Here is a 17,071-nt window from a genome sequence, read left to right on the forward strand (position 1 = left end):
AAAGCACTTTTCTGAAAAACACTTTTGACAAAGTTACACTTAAAAACAGTTTTTAAAACTTGATCAAATACAAATTAATGCTCAAAAGTGTTTCTCAAATTAATTAGTCAAACACAAATTGCTTATCATTTTTAAAAAAGTACTTTTCAGAAAAATTTCTCAAAATAAGCTAATATTAGAAAGTTGGCCAAACAGGTTATAAATTAATGTCTAACTTTTAAAAAATGTTATAATATTGTTTAAAAGCGTTCAAACATCAAATTATTACAAAATCAACTTCCCAATCTAAATCCTAATTCCATTATAGATGTTTCTAAAGAGGTTCAATGTATATTCGTCGACAAGTATTTTATTTAACTTTCTAATGTCCTCCATCACCTAGCTATAAAGCACTATTACTTAATAGAGACAGAATAATCTTTTATACTCCAACATAATGCTCAATAACCTTTTTTAATGTCCAAAAGTAGAGATTAAAATGCATGCACCAAACATCATAAGCGTAATCCAAGATTTAGAAACCATAAACAGTAAAACAGCACAAAACAACATGACATTAATATTACAAATTGCATGCAAAGGCACGCAACTTATTATTGTATGTACTTTCTGCATTGTACTACGTACTACCAAAAGCTAACTAGTCACTCATCAGAAAACGCACACCAAACAACTTAGGATGAAATTAACTAGTAGTATATGATAATTTTTACAGTGTTCAGTAAAACAGCTGCTGCTGCTGAGTTGCAGCAAAGTCATCCATCAGAAAAATATTGAGGGGGTCAGAATCGACGATCCCTGAGTCTGGCTCTAAATCCAGGAATGACTCCAAGTTGGAAATCTGCTCCTTGAGCTCATAATCATGATGTTGAGGATCCTCAGCAGCGGGCATTTCCATGGGGTAGTAGGGTGTTTGGTTTTCATATCCATAGTTCAACATTATTGAGGCCGGTTTCTGAGACATTAAGTCAGAACGTGTGGGCTGATCAGGGATGGTGCTAGTGCAGTGTCGCTTGGCTGGTGGCGAAGGTGGCTCTGGAAAGTTGAGCTTAGCCTTGTCACCGCGGATTCGCTTTGCAGCCTCGTCATATGCCCTGGCAGCTTCCTCAGCCGTGTTGAATGTACCTAACCACACGCGGACGCCTTTCTGAGGATCACGTATCTCAGCAGCCCATTTTCCCCACGGTCTCTGCCTTATTCCTCTGTATTTGTTCTTCCTCGCCCTTGGGCCACTGCTCTCCTTCTCAACCTTCACACTTATTGTACCTGCAGATTTATTCTTTATAAGGGTTCCTGCTAAACATTTTAAACACAACTACTCTGGATTTATTTCACTTCCATTATTTTGAGTCTTCAAAAACCACATTAATCAAGTCAATTCATTTGACATCACTAAAGTTATTGATCAACTTCTGCTCCCATAAGTGGTGGTTTCATATGATTAGTTGACACGGACTGGGAAGCAAGTCTGTCACATGAAATGGCCTGTGCGATATACATGCAAAAAGAGACTATTTACTTAGTTCTATTATAATCCTAAATAAAGTAAATCTTAATTCTTGGTAAACTTGAACTTTGATGTCTAATTTCACCTTCTTATGATTTTACTTTATCTGGGATCATTTTTTTGGTCGATATTTGGAGCTAAATCGGATTAAATAATTAACTTTGGATTAAAAAGAAATTACACGAAATATATTACACTCCCTCAGTCCCGATTTACGTGGCGCCGTTCGAATTTTAAGAATCAAACGAGCTTTTCTTTGACCTTGATTTTCCATATGCCTTTTAAATATTTTGAAAAGTTAATTATTATGACTAGTTTTCAAAATTTTATTTCGAAATTCATGGCCAAAACTAAGAAATTGACTCAAAATCCAAATGGTGCCACAAAAATTGGGACAAGGGAACAACTAACAATTTTCCTCAAACTAATATATCAATATAAAAAATACAAGCATTTAGTTTGAACTAACCTCCAAAATAATTAAAGAAATAAAGCAATTAAAAGGCAAAGAAATAATTACTATAGGAAAGTGGTCACAACCTTTTTAATTACCACAAAAAAAAAAAAAAAATTGTATATATAGCATCTCTCTCTACATACACACACACACACACCATATATATATATATTGTGATTGATTTTCTTTTCTTCTCCTTTTTGTTCGGTTTTGATTAGTTCAAGTATGATACTAATTGACTTGAAAACGACAAGAAATTAAGCTAGCGTTTGGCTATAGATTCCCAAATTTATTCTGAAAATTCTTATTTGGGTGAAGTTTGATTTGAAGATGAAAATGTGTTTGGACATCCGTTTTGGGTGAAGTTTGATTTGGAAGAACATGAAACATGACTTATACCCACAAGTTCTAAAAACTATCACAAATACCTAACAGTACCATTATCAATAACATTCATTATATTATCGCAAACTATAGTCCTGAACATAAATAAATTTGATACAAAATTATCATTTTTATAATGAACTATATGATACACTATCAGATGACCGAGAAGACGAAGCAATATCGTTACAAAATAATAAATGGTGGGCTCTTTTATAAAATATAAAAGTTTGGGACAAGTTTTAAAAAATATAATAGTGATATTTTGACCCAAAACCAGCTATTGAGTTGGTTTTGGGATTTGGGACTTGGGATTTGGCCAAAATATAGGCAAAATCTATGGCCAAACATGTGTTTGCCAAATAAAACCCAAGTTTATTTTGGCAAAATCTATGGCAAACGGGTCCTAAATATATTAGTTTGATTTTTGTAATTCTGACTTGTTTTATCTGAAACAGAACACATGTTCAAATAGATAAACGCAACTACCGGCCGATACTCGTATTAATATGAGTTTAAAGAACATAAACTTAGAAATCACATCTTTGCAGCAATTTAAATAATGATTTTTTTAAAAACATTTAGAGGAAATCTGCGAGTAAATTCTTGTATACATCCTGATGCAATAGAAATACGAAAACATATGTTGTTTATGCGTGTACTAGCTATAGTCTTTCCCTTGATGCGTGTGCATTTATTCCCTCTTAATCCCAATGAATTTTCAATTATTTTTCTAATATTTATAGTATCTTTTATTTATAATTCCTTTGAATAAAAAATAAACCGAAATAACATTACCTGTAAGAAAAATATTACTAGTATTTGATTTAGGCAGTCTGTCCCATTTATGACACTGATTTCTTATTTGAATATTTTAAAACTATTTTAAAATGTTTAAAGAAAATTATACTAATATTATATTACTCTTGTGCAGCTTCTCGAGATTTTATTTCATAAAATTAAGGTAATAATGTACAAAATCATCTGAAAACTAGATATGGAGTAATATATGGATATTATTTTCAAACTCATCTTACTTGGATATTTTAAAACTATTTTAAAATGGTTTCAAAAATTTAAAATATTATATGACTCTAGTGCGGTTTCTCTAGATTTTATTTCATAAAATTTAAGGTAATAACGTACAAAATAACCTGAAAATTAGATATGGATTAACTTTTAGAAAAGACACAGAAAATCTGAAATAAAAAAAGATAAATAAATTATAAATTTGAATGTTTACTTGAGTTCCCAAAAATAGTTTGTTTTTACAGAAACCGTACGGGACACGAGTGTATCGCGTGTTAGTTCCGAGAAAATAATCATCAGATAAATATATTCTTTTGATGAAGAATCATCAGATATATAGTACTATAAGACTATCATTACACTCCTCCCATTTTGTTTATTTTAAAACTTATCATTTTATCCTTAATAATTTTACCCATTTATTAAAAAAAAATTATAATCGCACAAATGTTTCTGAACAACAAATATTATGACATAGAGTAGTATTTCTGATCACAATTTTTCTTTTTTTAATTTCGTGTTAAGTCACAGTAGTCACATACATTGATACGATACGGAGTGAGTATAACACAATCATATATGTGAGAGAGGAAGTATAAGAGCATTATCGCACCTTTTTCGAGTTGATTAAGTTTGCCGGAATCTGATTTCTGAGGCTTATTGTAGGAGTGGGTTAACGACTGAACGGAATCAGATTTGCCGGCAATGGAGGAGGAAGAGGAAGAGGAAGACCAGAAGTCGGAGATAGGGTCAAGCTCAGCCCAGAGGTCACTAGCAGTGATTTTCCGGCAGCGGTTTCCGACGGGTTCATAGTCGGGGATTATGGCACCTCCACACATTTTTCTTTTTGTTATTGAGATGTTTTTTCTTTTAAGAGAAAGAAATGGAAAGAGACGGTGTAAATTGTGCTTGGGTGTGAGTGTTTATTTATAGGAAAGGACAATTGCAGTTTAGTCCTTTAGTTAACTATTAAAATGTAATTTTGTCTCTCGTTATAATCCAGGTAAGCACATCTAACCTGAAATTGCTTGGAATATGCACTTTTTGCCCCATTCCCTTCACTTAAATATTTGAGATGGTTTAATTCATCTTAGTCTGAAATAAGTCAATAACACCAATTCGATTAGTCATGTATCGTAATTTCACATCACTTTATTGACAACTTTTTATAAATATATTGAGAAGATAGCTTAGTATTTAATTCCAATTATAAACGTCACCCCAAATACATATATGATTGATATTCATATTTGATTTTTTTTATGCACTCATTTCATTCACTAAAGAAAATTGAAGCAGTAATGGTAGCATCTCAATCAAATATAGTCATTCTCACGTTGTTTTTTATCGATAAAGATGTTATATTTATGATTGTGTCACAAATATATTTTTTAATGAAAATATTGTTGTTACACAACAATAACAATTACTAATTGTTTTTTTTTGGAACTCCTGGAAAACTCGCAGCCGTTACAGTCTATGTCATTCGGGTGAGTACTCTGTGCGCACTGGATAAACCTCCCACTGTATAATAGTCCGCAAACTACACATGAGATATAAACCGCACAAGGCAAGCCATATGCGACAGGCTCGACCCAGAAGGCATTGAGGGGGATCGTTCCCAAGTCATCTATATGGACGACCGCCCTCCAAACCAATTGGGCCATACAAAAGAGTTATCATATGAATAGACATTGACCACGAACTCAAGAGCTCAAAACAATACGTTATACTGTTAATAAGAGAACTTAGAGGCTAATAATAGTTTTCACATGACATATTTTATCTAAAAATCGATCAAATCCATGAATTAAGGACTAAATATATTTACTATTCGAGGAACATATTAAAATTTTCATCAATCATTAAAGGACTAGAAGTGCAAATTTCTCTTACAGGAATAAGCGGTTACAGCAATCAGTGAGGGTAACGACAAATCTGTAGCAATTTGGCATCTTGGTAGCAAGTGGAGGTAAAAATAATAATAGAAACAACAATCAGACGGTAAAGAGAGGGCCAAGCTAATTGGAGGGTGAGATCATGGTCGTAGCAAATGGACTGCTTTCAAACACTGCATTCCTTTCAAAACTCTTTCATCACTTGCATCATTATAAGAAGTCAAAAAAATTCACCCACTTTTAACTTTGGTTAAATTCAAGTTTTACCTCCTAAACCTTTTTAATCAGGGTGCATATCTCCTTCAATTGTGTATGGGGATAAAATATTTGTTCGTGGAATAATTTTGCGAAAGAGAAATATTTGAATATAAGTAAGAAAAAGGCATAAGGAAAATACATAAGTTGTTATCTGAACTTGTGTCGAAAAGTGAGTTTTCATCCCCAATCTTTACGAGTGTCATTTTTTCATCCTATACTTGTTCATACTGAATTTAATTCCTCGTTACAAATACATAACTATTCTTGTGGAGAGTATTGTTTTACATGTTCTACCAGCAGCCTCATCAGAACTATGTGAGAGTCAAGTATTTTTTTTGTTTTTCAGTTATTTTTTCTTTTTAATGTCTCCCCCCTTTATTTACTATTTTTACACAAATTTTTCTCTCTCCCCCCTCCCCCCCGACACATATAGTCGTGGTTGCTGCCATCTCCAATTTTTTTCGGCAAACGAAGAAGAAAAATATATAAAACGATCAAATAGTGTTATTATTTGAGTTTGAATTGAAGTATAGTTACTTAAATTATTGGACCGCCATAACAGGCCCCAAAACACCTTTCCACCAACAAAACACAGGTTCCATCATGGACAGATCTAGCAAAAGGACCCAACAAAATAACACTCATTTTTATTCCTTTTTTCTCCTTGTCCTAGTTAATAATCAATACCAATATGAATTAAGAAAATATTTTCTATAGAGTTGATTAGCTTTTGATTTTATGGAAAAGACAGTAAAGAGGATCACTTGGTGATAGAAGAAGAAATGACAGAGAAAGTGATATGAGAAATTTGGAGAATAAGCAAAGTAAAAGAAGAGTACTAAAAAGTTACTAAAAAGAGAGAGGAAGGAGCCAAGAAAGTACAAGTTGGACAATTAAGCTACTTTTAAGGCTTTTTTGACATTCTACGCTGTTTGAACAGAGTAACTTCACTTGTTGTACCACATTTCATTTAAGGATGAATTAAATTCAGTATGAACAAGTATAGGATGGAAAAACGACACTCGTAAAGGTTGGGATGAAAACTCACTTTTCGGCACAAGTTCAGGGAGCAACCTATGTATTATCCCTATAAGATATCCCGTATTCGTAGGCAGTGGCGAAGCTATATAGCTCCAAGGGGTGTCAACGGACACCCCTTCGCCCGAAAACTACACTGTTTAGATAGGTAAAAATTATCTTTTATATATATAAACTATCTATGGAGTCATCTTGACTTTTTCGTGTATCTATTTCATTAAATTTTGGCACCCTTAGTGAAAATTCGGGCTCTGCTACTGTTTGTAGGGTCCAGAAAAAGGCCACACTCTAATGTGATGTATAGAAATTATCCTATAGGTCATACAATAACAACTTTATTGTTGCTCCAAATAGTTATAGTTCTGTATTATATATTCAAATTTGACCCTATACTTTTGTCTTGTTCTTTTCTTTTCTTCTTCATTTTTCACTTTAAGCATTTATTGATCCGACTAATCTTTATTCGTGTTAAGTAAACCTACTAAGAAAAGTAAAGGTCTGTTTGAAAAGCCACCGGATAATTGAAATTGGTGTAATTACTAAGGTAGTAATTAACAGCCTAGTAATTATATAGTTATATAATTACGATAACTTGTTTGTTTATCATAGTATAATTACAGTGTAATTATAAATTTATTATTTTATTGCACAAGTGTAATTACACAGTTAGATTAAATTTTAAATGAATTAATTATCAAAACTTAAAAGTTAATATAGTAAACATATGCCTATAAATTTTTATAAGTATAAATGATATTATATTTGGTATTTAGGATGTATATTTTTTCGTGAATATACATTAATTAGTAATCATATATTTATAACTAATACTGTAAAAAAAATTATATATTTTTTAAATTAATAATATTTAGTTTAGACACTTACAAAAACTAAAAGCATACATTTTGTAAGAATATCATGAAATTGACGTTTGATAAAATAAATTAATATTTATAAATATAATGTCATAACATTATTCAAATATTTGACAAAACTAATTTATCAATTCTAACTAAAAAATGAACAACATGCAATGTGAGTCAATACTACTAAAACAAGTAAATTGGAGCCATGAATATAACACAATTCTAAAATTCAAAAAAAAAAGTTTAACGTATGTCAAATTCTAACATAATAATGCTCCAACTTAAGATTTGGAAACATAATAAGTTTATAACCACATTCAACAACGAAATTCCACTTTAATTGCATCACTCATTATATGTCAAGTTTGTTAATGACACATTATTTCTAATATTAGGAGGTGTAATTTTAAAAAATAGAATAATAAAATAAAATATAAGCAATTACATGGAATCACAAGAAGTAAAAGATAGAGAAATGAAGATAAATAATGTACAAAGAAAAATATATTTTAAAATTTTAAAAAAAAAGTAAAAATAAAATTAAAAATTTAAAACAATAGAAATAAAAAGTTATAAAGAAAATAAATTAAAATAAAAACAAAAAAGAAAGAAACTAAAAAAGCAACCTTGTAATTAAAGAGTGTAATTACCACAAATTCTCACATCTCCCTTGAGAATTGGAGAGTGTAATTACACCCCTCCAATTACACTCAATTTCATGCTGATCAAGTAATTATTTGGCTAAACAAACATGTCAAACTGTGTAATTATACCAAATCTAATTCTTAGGTGGCTTTCCAAACAGACTCTAAATGTTTTTACTTCCTCCTTCCCTCTCTTAACAAACCACTCCAGCTCCATAAACAGCAATGCGTGTGGTGTGGGGCCAACTAATTGCCAGAAAACTCACAAGTTCGTCCATATGGATGTACAAGAATTGTACTAACAATTAGTAACGTATCTCTTAAGGATCCTTTATAGAAAGTAGTCGTCAATTCACAATTAAATCATTAACCAAAAGAACAATAACTCCAAAGGGTTGAGGGTTTTAGGGAATTATGAACACTTGTTGCTTAAAATGGTGACTAACTTACTGTTACAAGCTCATACTTCGTGCCTTGGGCCGACTCATCTGCAAATAGACGCATGGACGGAGTTCTTGATTCATATAACTGTTCGATTTTACTATTTATTTTTTCTAGTTGATATACATAGATTTATATTTATTATACATAAATTTATATATATATATATTATAAGTGTGAAGCCCAAAATTGAGAATTGAATTACTAAAATATCCCTCAAAAATTAATTGACCCTTTTGTCCTTGAATAAGAAAAAGACCTTTCATTAAATAATTATTTTTTAAATTGAAACATGTGAATATAATATGAGAAAATTGTTCCATCTAACTGTAGTTATTGTAGGTGTTATTGAATAGTGCTTTATAGACTAAATTCATTCTACTAATTCACTACAAGACCAATACATTTATTAAATGCAAATTAAAAACTGTCCATTCATATCCTAGGTTTATCTTTTAGTTTCAGTTTTAATTTCTTAAAAGTACTATATATCTTGCTGCAAGAATAATTATTTTTATCAAAAAAAGGTGAAACAAATCAGTCATGTTGGGGTGAAAAGTTAGAAGTACGTTAGGTTCCGGCGTGATTACTTAAAAAGTTAAGATTATACTGACGCAAAGCTAAAATATGGTAAAAGAGAAGGTACAGTTTAAAGGTATATTATATTTACTAATTAGAATAAATGTCAAGAACTCTCATACATCTCTTTTGATATTTCAAACTGCAGTATGATTCTGGTATGAGTAAAATATCTGCAAGGGTGGGGGAGGAGAGTTGAAGATTGTGTATTTATCAGTGTTGAGTTCTTTTGTATTCTTCATTACACATTTACTCTTATATGACCACCCTTTTATTAGAAAATTTTGACAAGTTTCTTATACATTATATGTCACGACCTAAAATCTCAACCTGTCGTGATAGCGCCTATCTCGATACTAAACAAGCCGATAATCTCAATAAACTCAAACTTCTCTTTAAGGTTGAAAATACAATATTTAAATACAATACAGACACTTCCCAAAATCTGGTGTCACTGAGTATATGAGCACCTAATATGAATACAAGTCTGAAAAATATAGTGTATAATAGTCTAAGACCAAATACAGTGAACAAAGAGATAGAGAAGGAGAGACACGGTCTGCGGAACACGGCAGCTACCCTCAAAATCTCCTGAAATTCAATCGTGCGAAAGGATCAACATCCGCTATATCCGGAAATACCTGAATTTGCACACGAAGTGCAGGGTGTAGTATGAGTACAACCAACTCAGCAAGTAACAATAATAAATAAAGAACTGAAGATAGTAGCTAGTTATATAGTTATGTTTCATTTCCAGTAATCCCAATAAAGAATAGACATGCTATCAAATCTGGCAGTTTAATGTCAAATAAATTTTTATACAGTTCTTGTTCATGTAATCCGTATATCAACAATCTTTCAGAGATTTCACGATAATGACAGATAGCAACTAAATGCAAAAATAAATGAAAATCAAATACAACCTCTCAGGACAACAATCACTCACTGGGCTCCCAGCCATCATCACTCACTCTCAATGGGTACCCGCGCTCACTAGGGGTGTACAGACTGCGGAGGAGCTCCTACAGCCCAAGAGCTATAATCTGCACGGCCAACTCACGTGCTGCACGGACAACTCACGTGCCATAATATAAATATCTGGATCCGCATGGCCAACTCACGTGCTGCACGGCCAACTCACGTGCTATAGTATAATATAAGAATCCGCACGGCCAACTCACGTGCTGCACGGTCAACTCACGTGTTATAGTATAATATAAGGATCCACACGGCCAACTCACGTGCTGCTTGGACAACTCACGTGCTATAGTATCAATATCTCACAATCAGGCCCTCTGCCTCACTCAGTCATAAATCTCTCCAGTCTCTCGGGCTCTCAATAATCATGAAATCAGCCCAAACAACAATGATATGATGTATCAATAATAATCACAGAGATTGAGATAAAATGTGCAAGTAAAAACTGAGACTGAGTATATATAGCATTTAGCGGGCAATTCAACAAGTACGCGACCTTTGTGGGTCCCAACAGTACTATCACATAGCCTAAGCATGATTTCTAATATAATTTGCAGTCAAATTTTATCAACACATAGAGAGCATATAGCTAACAACAAATTATTCAATTTTACAGTTTTTCGGGACGGACCAAGTCACAATTCCTTCGGTGCACGCCCACATGCCCGTCACCTAGCATGTGCGTCACCTCCAAAATAATCACATGATACCAAAATTCGGGGTTTCATACCCTCGGGACCAGATTTAAAATTGTTACTTACATCAAGCCGTGAAATTCTTATTCTGCAATGCCCTTTCCTCGTGAATTGGTCTCCAAACGCCTCGAATATGGTCATAAATAATTCGTATCAGTCAATAAAATTCATTGGAATTAATTCCATAAGAAAATAATAATTTTTCATAAAAATCCAAAAATTATCTCAAAAATCGCCCGTGGGGCCCACGTCTCGGAACTCGACAAAAGTTATAAAATCCGGAAACTCATTCAATCACGAGTCTAACCATACCAATTTTACCAAAATCCGACCCCAACTCGACCCTTAAATCTTCAATTTAAACTATGAGGGTTTTCAAAATTTCCCAACTCAATTCACCAATTAAATGATAAAAATAATCATGGATTCGGGTAATTTAACCAATATTGAGTTAAAAATACTTACCCCATTGTTTTCTCTGAAAATCACCCAAAAATCGCCTAAATCCGAGCTCCAAATCGTCAAAAACTCTCTGCCCAGACATTTTCTCTATGCGATCGCGAACATTCCCACGCGATCGCGAAGAACAATTTTCCATCGCCCAGATTTTACTCTACGCAATCGCGGACTTTCCCACGCGATCGCAATGCACAACATCACAGACATACGCGATCGCGGACTAGTCCACGCGATCGCGAAGCACAAAACGCGTGACTTCTACTCCGCCCCACTTACTCTACGCGAACGCGACCTTCGTCACGCGTTCGCGAGTCACAAAATTCTAGAGCTACGCGATCGCATGCCGCTTCACGCGATCGCGAAGCACAAAATGCCACTGCCTCACATTAACCCTACGCCATCGCAGATATCCCCACGCGATCGCGTAGAATAAAAACCCCCACTGACCAAATAAGCCTACACGATCGCAAACGCATTCACGCGATCGCGTAGAAGGAAAACATTATCAGATATCAGAAAATTCCAGCAGCTATTCAAGTCCAAATTTTTGATCTATTAACCATCTAAAACTCACCCGATCCCCTTGGGACCTCGACCAAATATACCAACAAATCCTAAAATATCATACGGACTTAGTCGAACCCTCAAATCACCTCAAATAACGCTAAAATCATGAATTACACCCCAATTCAAGCCTAATGAACTTTGAAATTTCTAATTTCTACAAACGACTACGGAACGTATCAAATCATGTGCGATTGACCTCAAATTTTGCACACAAGTCATAAATAACATAACAGTGGTATTTCAATTTTCAGAATCAGATTCTGACCCCGATATCAAAAAGTCAACCTCCCGGTCAAACTTCTCAAAAAATTAAACTTTCGGCATTTCAAGCCTAATTCCTCTACGGACTTTCAAATAATATTCCGGACATGCTCCTAAGCCCAAAATTACCATACGGAGCTATTGGAATCATCAAAATTCAAATCCGAGATTGTTTACACATAGATCCATACCCGATCCACTTTTCTAACTTAAATTTTCTATTATGAGACTAAGTATCTCATTTCACTCCGAGTTCCTTCCGGACCTGAACCAACTAACCCGATAAGTCATAAATCAATTGCAAGACATAAATTGAGCAGTAAATGAGGGAACGGGGTTATAATATTCAAAACGACCGGCCGTATCGTTACATTATAGCAACCTCAAGACAGTTTCCGGGGTATGCTTTCCTCCACCCTTTTAGCTTGTAATTATGATCATTTTACTTTATTAGTCAGCCATTCAAATATTTAACTATATCTGAAATCAATCCTTTTTCCGAGCAGTTCATCTTACAAATCTTGTATTAATTTGAAGAAACAAAAAAAAGATTTTTTTTTTAAAGGATCTTGATTATTATGAAATATTAATAGTGATTTTAGAATCCTAATCTGAGTATAAAATTTTAGTTGTGAAGTCTATAAAACGCTTTGTTTTTATTTTTATAAGATGCAATATATGGTATATATTTTATGTCGTGTACAATATTTCAGTTCCTTAATTACCAGGATTACACATAACTGGGCGGTGCAGTGGTAATCTAATAGTCACATGAGAGAATTAGCTAACAGTAGCATTTCAGTTTGGATAAATTACAAGACATACTTTAAGGGTATTTATTCATATTAATTGCGTATTTTTATGAAGGTGAAATGATTCAAATATTACTACTATAAATAATATATATAAAGCCCTGCATAAGTTATGTGATTCTTATTTATATAGAACATAAAAATGGCTGCCAAACACGATTGGTAATATTTATGTCCTCTTTGTGAAACAAAATTTTCCATAACAAGAAAACAAGGACTGCTACAATTTTAACAAGGTTGATTCAGTGATCCGCAAAATCATATGTTTCTCTCTCTCTCTCTCTTTTTCTTTGTGTGTGTGCGCGCATCCGCATTACAACATTTTATTTTTGAGTTTTATATTTTAACAAGAGATACACGTGTAACGTACGTGTCCAGGACTAGTGTGTGTATATATATATATATACACACTCATCGTCTATTTTAGTTTAGACGGTTGTCTGGTCGGCTATTTAGGTTAATTTTTCAAAGTTAAATTAACTAAATTTGATGTATGCATGCAAAAGTAAATTTTTTCTTTTTCTAGGAATGTGAAATTAGTTACATTTGATGTTCCTCATGACATCTATCTCTTTTTATTTTTATATTTATACATTTCTTAAACAAATTAATATTATCGATCATTCAATGTATTATCATCCCCTTTTCAACCTATATAGTATTGATTCTCAGATATCTTATCAGCTAGACTAAAGCAAGAAAGAATCATCAACAAGTAACACAGGAGAATTTGTCGCCTAAAATTTCAAATATTAGACAATATCTTCACTGTTAATATCATGCTCCATCCAATTCCAAATATTAATCATTTTAATAAACTGAATTTGTTTCAATATACTTGAAGTTGTAGAAAAACTTATTAGGAGTATTTTTTTCTTCTCCTTCTTCAAATTTACCCTTAATGCTCCAATTAGTGGGGTGTTTTTTAAGCAATACATATTACGAGTTCAATTTCATGTGCTTTGCCTATACCCTCTCCTAGGGGTGTACAAAGAAAACCGATAAACGGCACCAAATCGATAATCCGAGTCAAATCGAGAAAAAAAAAAACCCGATGTAGTTTGGTTTGATTTGGTTTGGTATTAGAAAATAAAACCCGACCATAATTAGTTTGGTTTGGTTTTAACTAAAAAAAGTCAAACCAACCCGATAGTACAATTATGTAATTTTTAAAAATATTTTATACATATAAATATTTATTGTAATGTAATTTATAAATATTTCTTTACTTTTTCACAGTTTTATCTTTTAACGTATTATTTCAAGTTTAGACTTAACATTCCTGAATGGTAAATAAAATTTATAGCCCATAAATATAGTAACTCAAATAAAGTTCAAGTCCATACTAATGCTAACAAAAGAAATTCAATTCAATAATAGGAATGACGATAGTGTTGGATAATTATTTTAGTTTTACATTGGTTTATAATGAAAATGCATAACTTAGTTTATCTTTTTCTTTAATACTTAGTTATGTAATTAATATTAGTAGTTATTAGCTATACTTATTTTAGCATGACCTATATAGTATTTTTAGATTATTTTAATTTTCATTATGGCTTATTAATTAGCAATATTTTTTTTGTGTAATTTTATTATTTTATCTTTGTTATTGAATATTTTAGTATAATTCTATGACTTATCTCATATTATTGTGTTAGTTTCTTAGAAAGCACATTATATAGTTGTATTTTACTAGGACTTAAGAAATATTTGGAGCACAAGTTACATATGCTATGAAGACTTTAGCGGAAAAAATCCGAAAATTCGAAAAACCCGAGAAAAATCGAGATTGAAAAACCTGACTTTGTTGGTTTGGTTTGGTTTATAAATTCAAAAACCAGACACCATTGGTTTGGTTTGATAATTGAAAAATTCCAACCAACCCAACATATGTACGCCCTTACTCTCTCCCATGTTAATTATGTGAAAAATAAAAATCTCAAGCTTTTCACTCTCTTGCATTTAGAATTCAAGTAGATAGTTTTATGAAACATTTCAAGATCTCACCAAAATGGCAACTTAAAGTATTAGATTTAGCGAAAGTAGTAGGGTCAACCACCGATGATTGTGGTGGAATGGATAAAATTTTGTCACCATTAACCAGAGATCTCGGGTTCGAACATTGAGAAAGGAAAAAATCCTGGTAGGAAGCTGTGATGACCCAAAAGGTCATCTTATATTTTAGAACTCGAATTTGCGCTTTTAAGCCTTAAATACCTCATTTTTACCCTTTTCGATTTGCGTGAGCAGTCCGGGCAGATTTCCGGAAAGCTTTTATCTTAAAAATTAATGAAAATAAGAATTTTTGCCTTAAAAGTTGATTTTAGTAGATTTCGGTCAATATTTTTGCTAAAGGGGCCCGGATCCATGCTTTGACGGTCCCGGTAGGTCCGTATCGAATTATGGGACCTGGGCATATGCCCGGAATTGAATTCGGAGGTCCCTAGCTTGAGTTATGAATTTTTGATGAAAATTAAAAGTCTGAAAATTATTTATTTTTAAGAATTGATTGATATTTGGCATTTGTTAGTATCGGATCCGTATTTTGATTACGGAGCCCGGTACAGGTTCATTATGATATTTAAGACTTGTCTATAAAATTTGGTGAGAAACGGAGTTGATTTGACGTGATTCAGACGCCTAGTTGAGAAGATATGAATTTTAAAGTATTCTTGAGAATTTCATTTGATATGGTGCTAAATTCATAGTTTTAGGTGTTATTTTGGCGATTTGATCTCGCGAGCAAGTTCGTATGATATTTTTAGACTTGTGTGCATGTTTGGTTTGGAGCCACGAGGGCTCGAGTGAGTTTCGGATAGGCCACAGGATGTTTTAAACTTAAAATTTTTTTCTGGTATAACTGAACCTGTTGCAGGCCTCTGATCTCGCAATTACGGGATCAGGCATCACAAATGCGAACATAACAGGGTCTGCAATTGCAAGGCTTTCATCGCAATTGCGATAAGAAGCCTGGGCCAGCAGTTCTCGCATTTGCGAGGTTACCTTCGCAATTGCGAAGGGAGTCTGAGAAGGGCAGGTTCGCAAATGCGAACATTTACTCGCATTTGCGAGGTTCAGTGGTCGCAAATGCGACACTTTCCTCGCATTTTCGAAGGCAGCGGGACTGTGAAGGGCATCGCAATTGCGAGTGTTCCTTCACATTTGCGAAACTCAGGTCGCAATTGCGATACCTGCAGCTGAGTAAAAGGGACTTAGACATGATTTTTCATCCATTATTCATATTTTCAAAACCCTAAACCTTAAGAGGCGATTTTTCAAAGACCAAATCTTCCCCAAATCACAGGTAAGTGATTCCTAACTCTTTTCTTTCAATCTTTTACATCTTATAACAAGATTTCAACCTAGAATCTAGAATTTTTATGGTGAAATTAGGATTTTTGGGTAGAACTTAGGAGTTTTGAAATTTGAGGATTTAGACCTCAATTTGAGGTCGGATTCTAAAACTAATTACATATTCGGGCTCGGGGATGAATGGGTAAAAGGATTTTGGTCCGAACTTCGGCTTTGACCAAGCGGGCCCGAGATCGATTTTTCGACTTCTTGGAGGAAAATTTGGGAAAATGTAATTTATGTAATATAATTGATTTTAAGCAATATTTGATATTATTGAGTCATTTTTGAATAGATAATAGTGGTTTGGAGGTGAATTTCAAAGGAAAAGCTGTGATTGAGAATTAAGTGGCCTTTGGAGCGAGGTATGTGTTGTGTCTAACCCTGACTTGAAGGAATTAGGAACCTTAAATTACTTGCTAAGTGAAATTCATGTGAGCGGCGTATATGTGAGGTGACGAGTACTAATGCGCCGCCAATTTATCTGTTTTCCATGTTTCTCAGTTTTTCTTATATTGTCTCATTCCTATGCCTAATTGCGATGTGTTATACTAGTATTGTTTAATTTATCGTTCTTATCATGTTTACGGATTTTCTGGTAATAATTGAGTTTTTATTTCAAAGTTGAGATTGATGTTATGGAACCAAATGTTGAAGTAAGGTTTGTACTTGTTATTCTATCTCTCTGTTGATATTCATGCATTGCATTATGGTAAGGGACAGTGTTAATGCACGGAGGGTGATGCCGTGCCATATTGTGAGTGTTAATGCACGAAAGATGATGTTGTTCCATGATATGAGAGTTAATGCACGAAGGGTGATGGCGTGTCATTTTTATTTATTT

The 17,071-nt window shown here is 33.2% G+C and overlaps 1 protein-coding gene across 1 annotated transcript; it reads right to left on the reverse strand.

Moving 5' to 3' along the window:
• Positions 1–531: 531 nt before the first annotated feature.
• Positions 532–4,284, reverse strand: LOC104093148 (ethylene-responsive transcription factor RAP2-3). The gene is made up of 2 exons (XM_009598863.4): positions 3,991–4,284; positions 532–1,266 (listed from the first exon to the last, which is right to left on the reverse strand). Exons 1-2 carry the CDS (start codon positions 4,214–4,216, stop codon positions 719–721), a joined length of 774 nt encoding a protein of 257 aa, XP_009597158.1. The 5' UTR covers positions 4,217–4,284; the 3' UTR covers positions 532–718.
• Positions 4,285–17,071: the final 12,787 nt, after the last annotated feature.

The sequence above is a fragment of the Nicotiana tomentosiformis genome, chromosome 9 (genome assembly GCF_000390325.3).
Source record: "Nicotiana tomentosiformis chromosome 9, ASM39032v3, whole genome shotgun sequence".
NCBI lineage: Eukaryota > Viridiplantae > Streptophyta > Magnoliopsida > Solanales > Solanaceae > Nicotiana > Nicotiana tomentosiformis.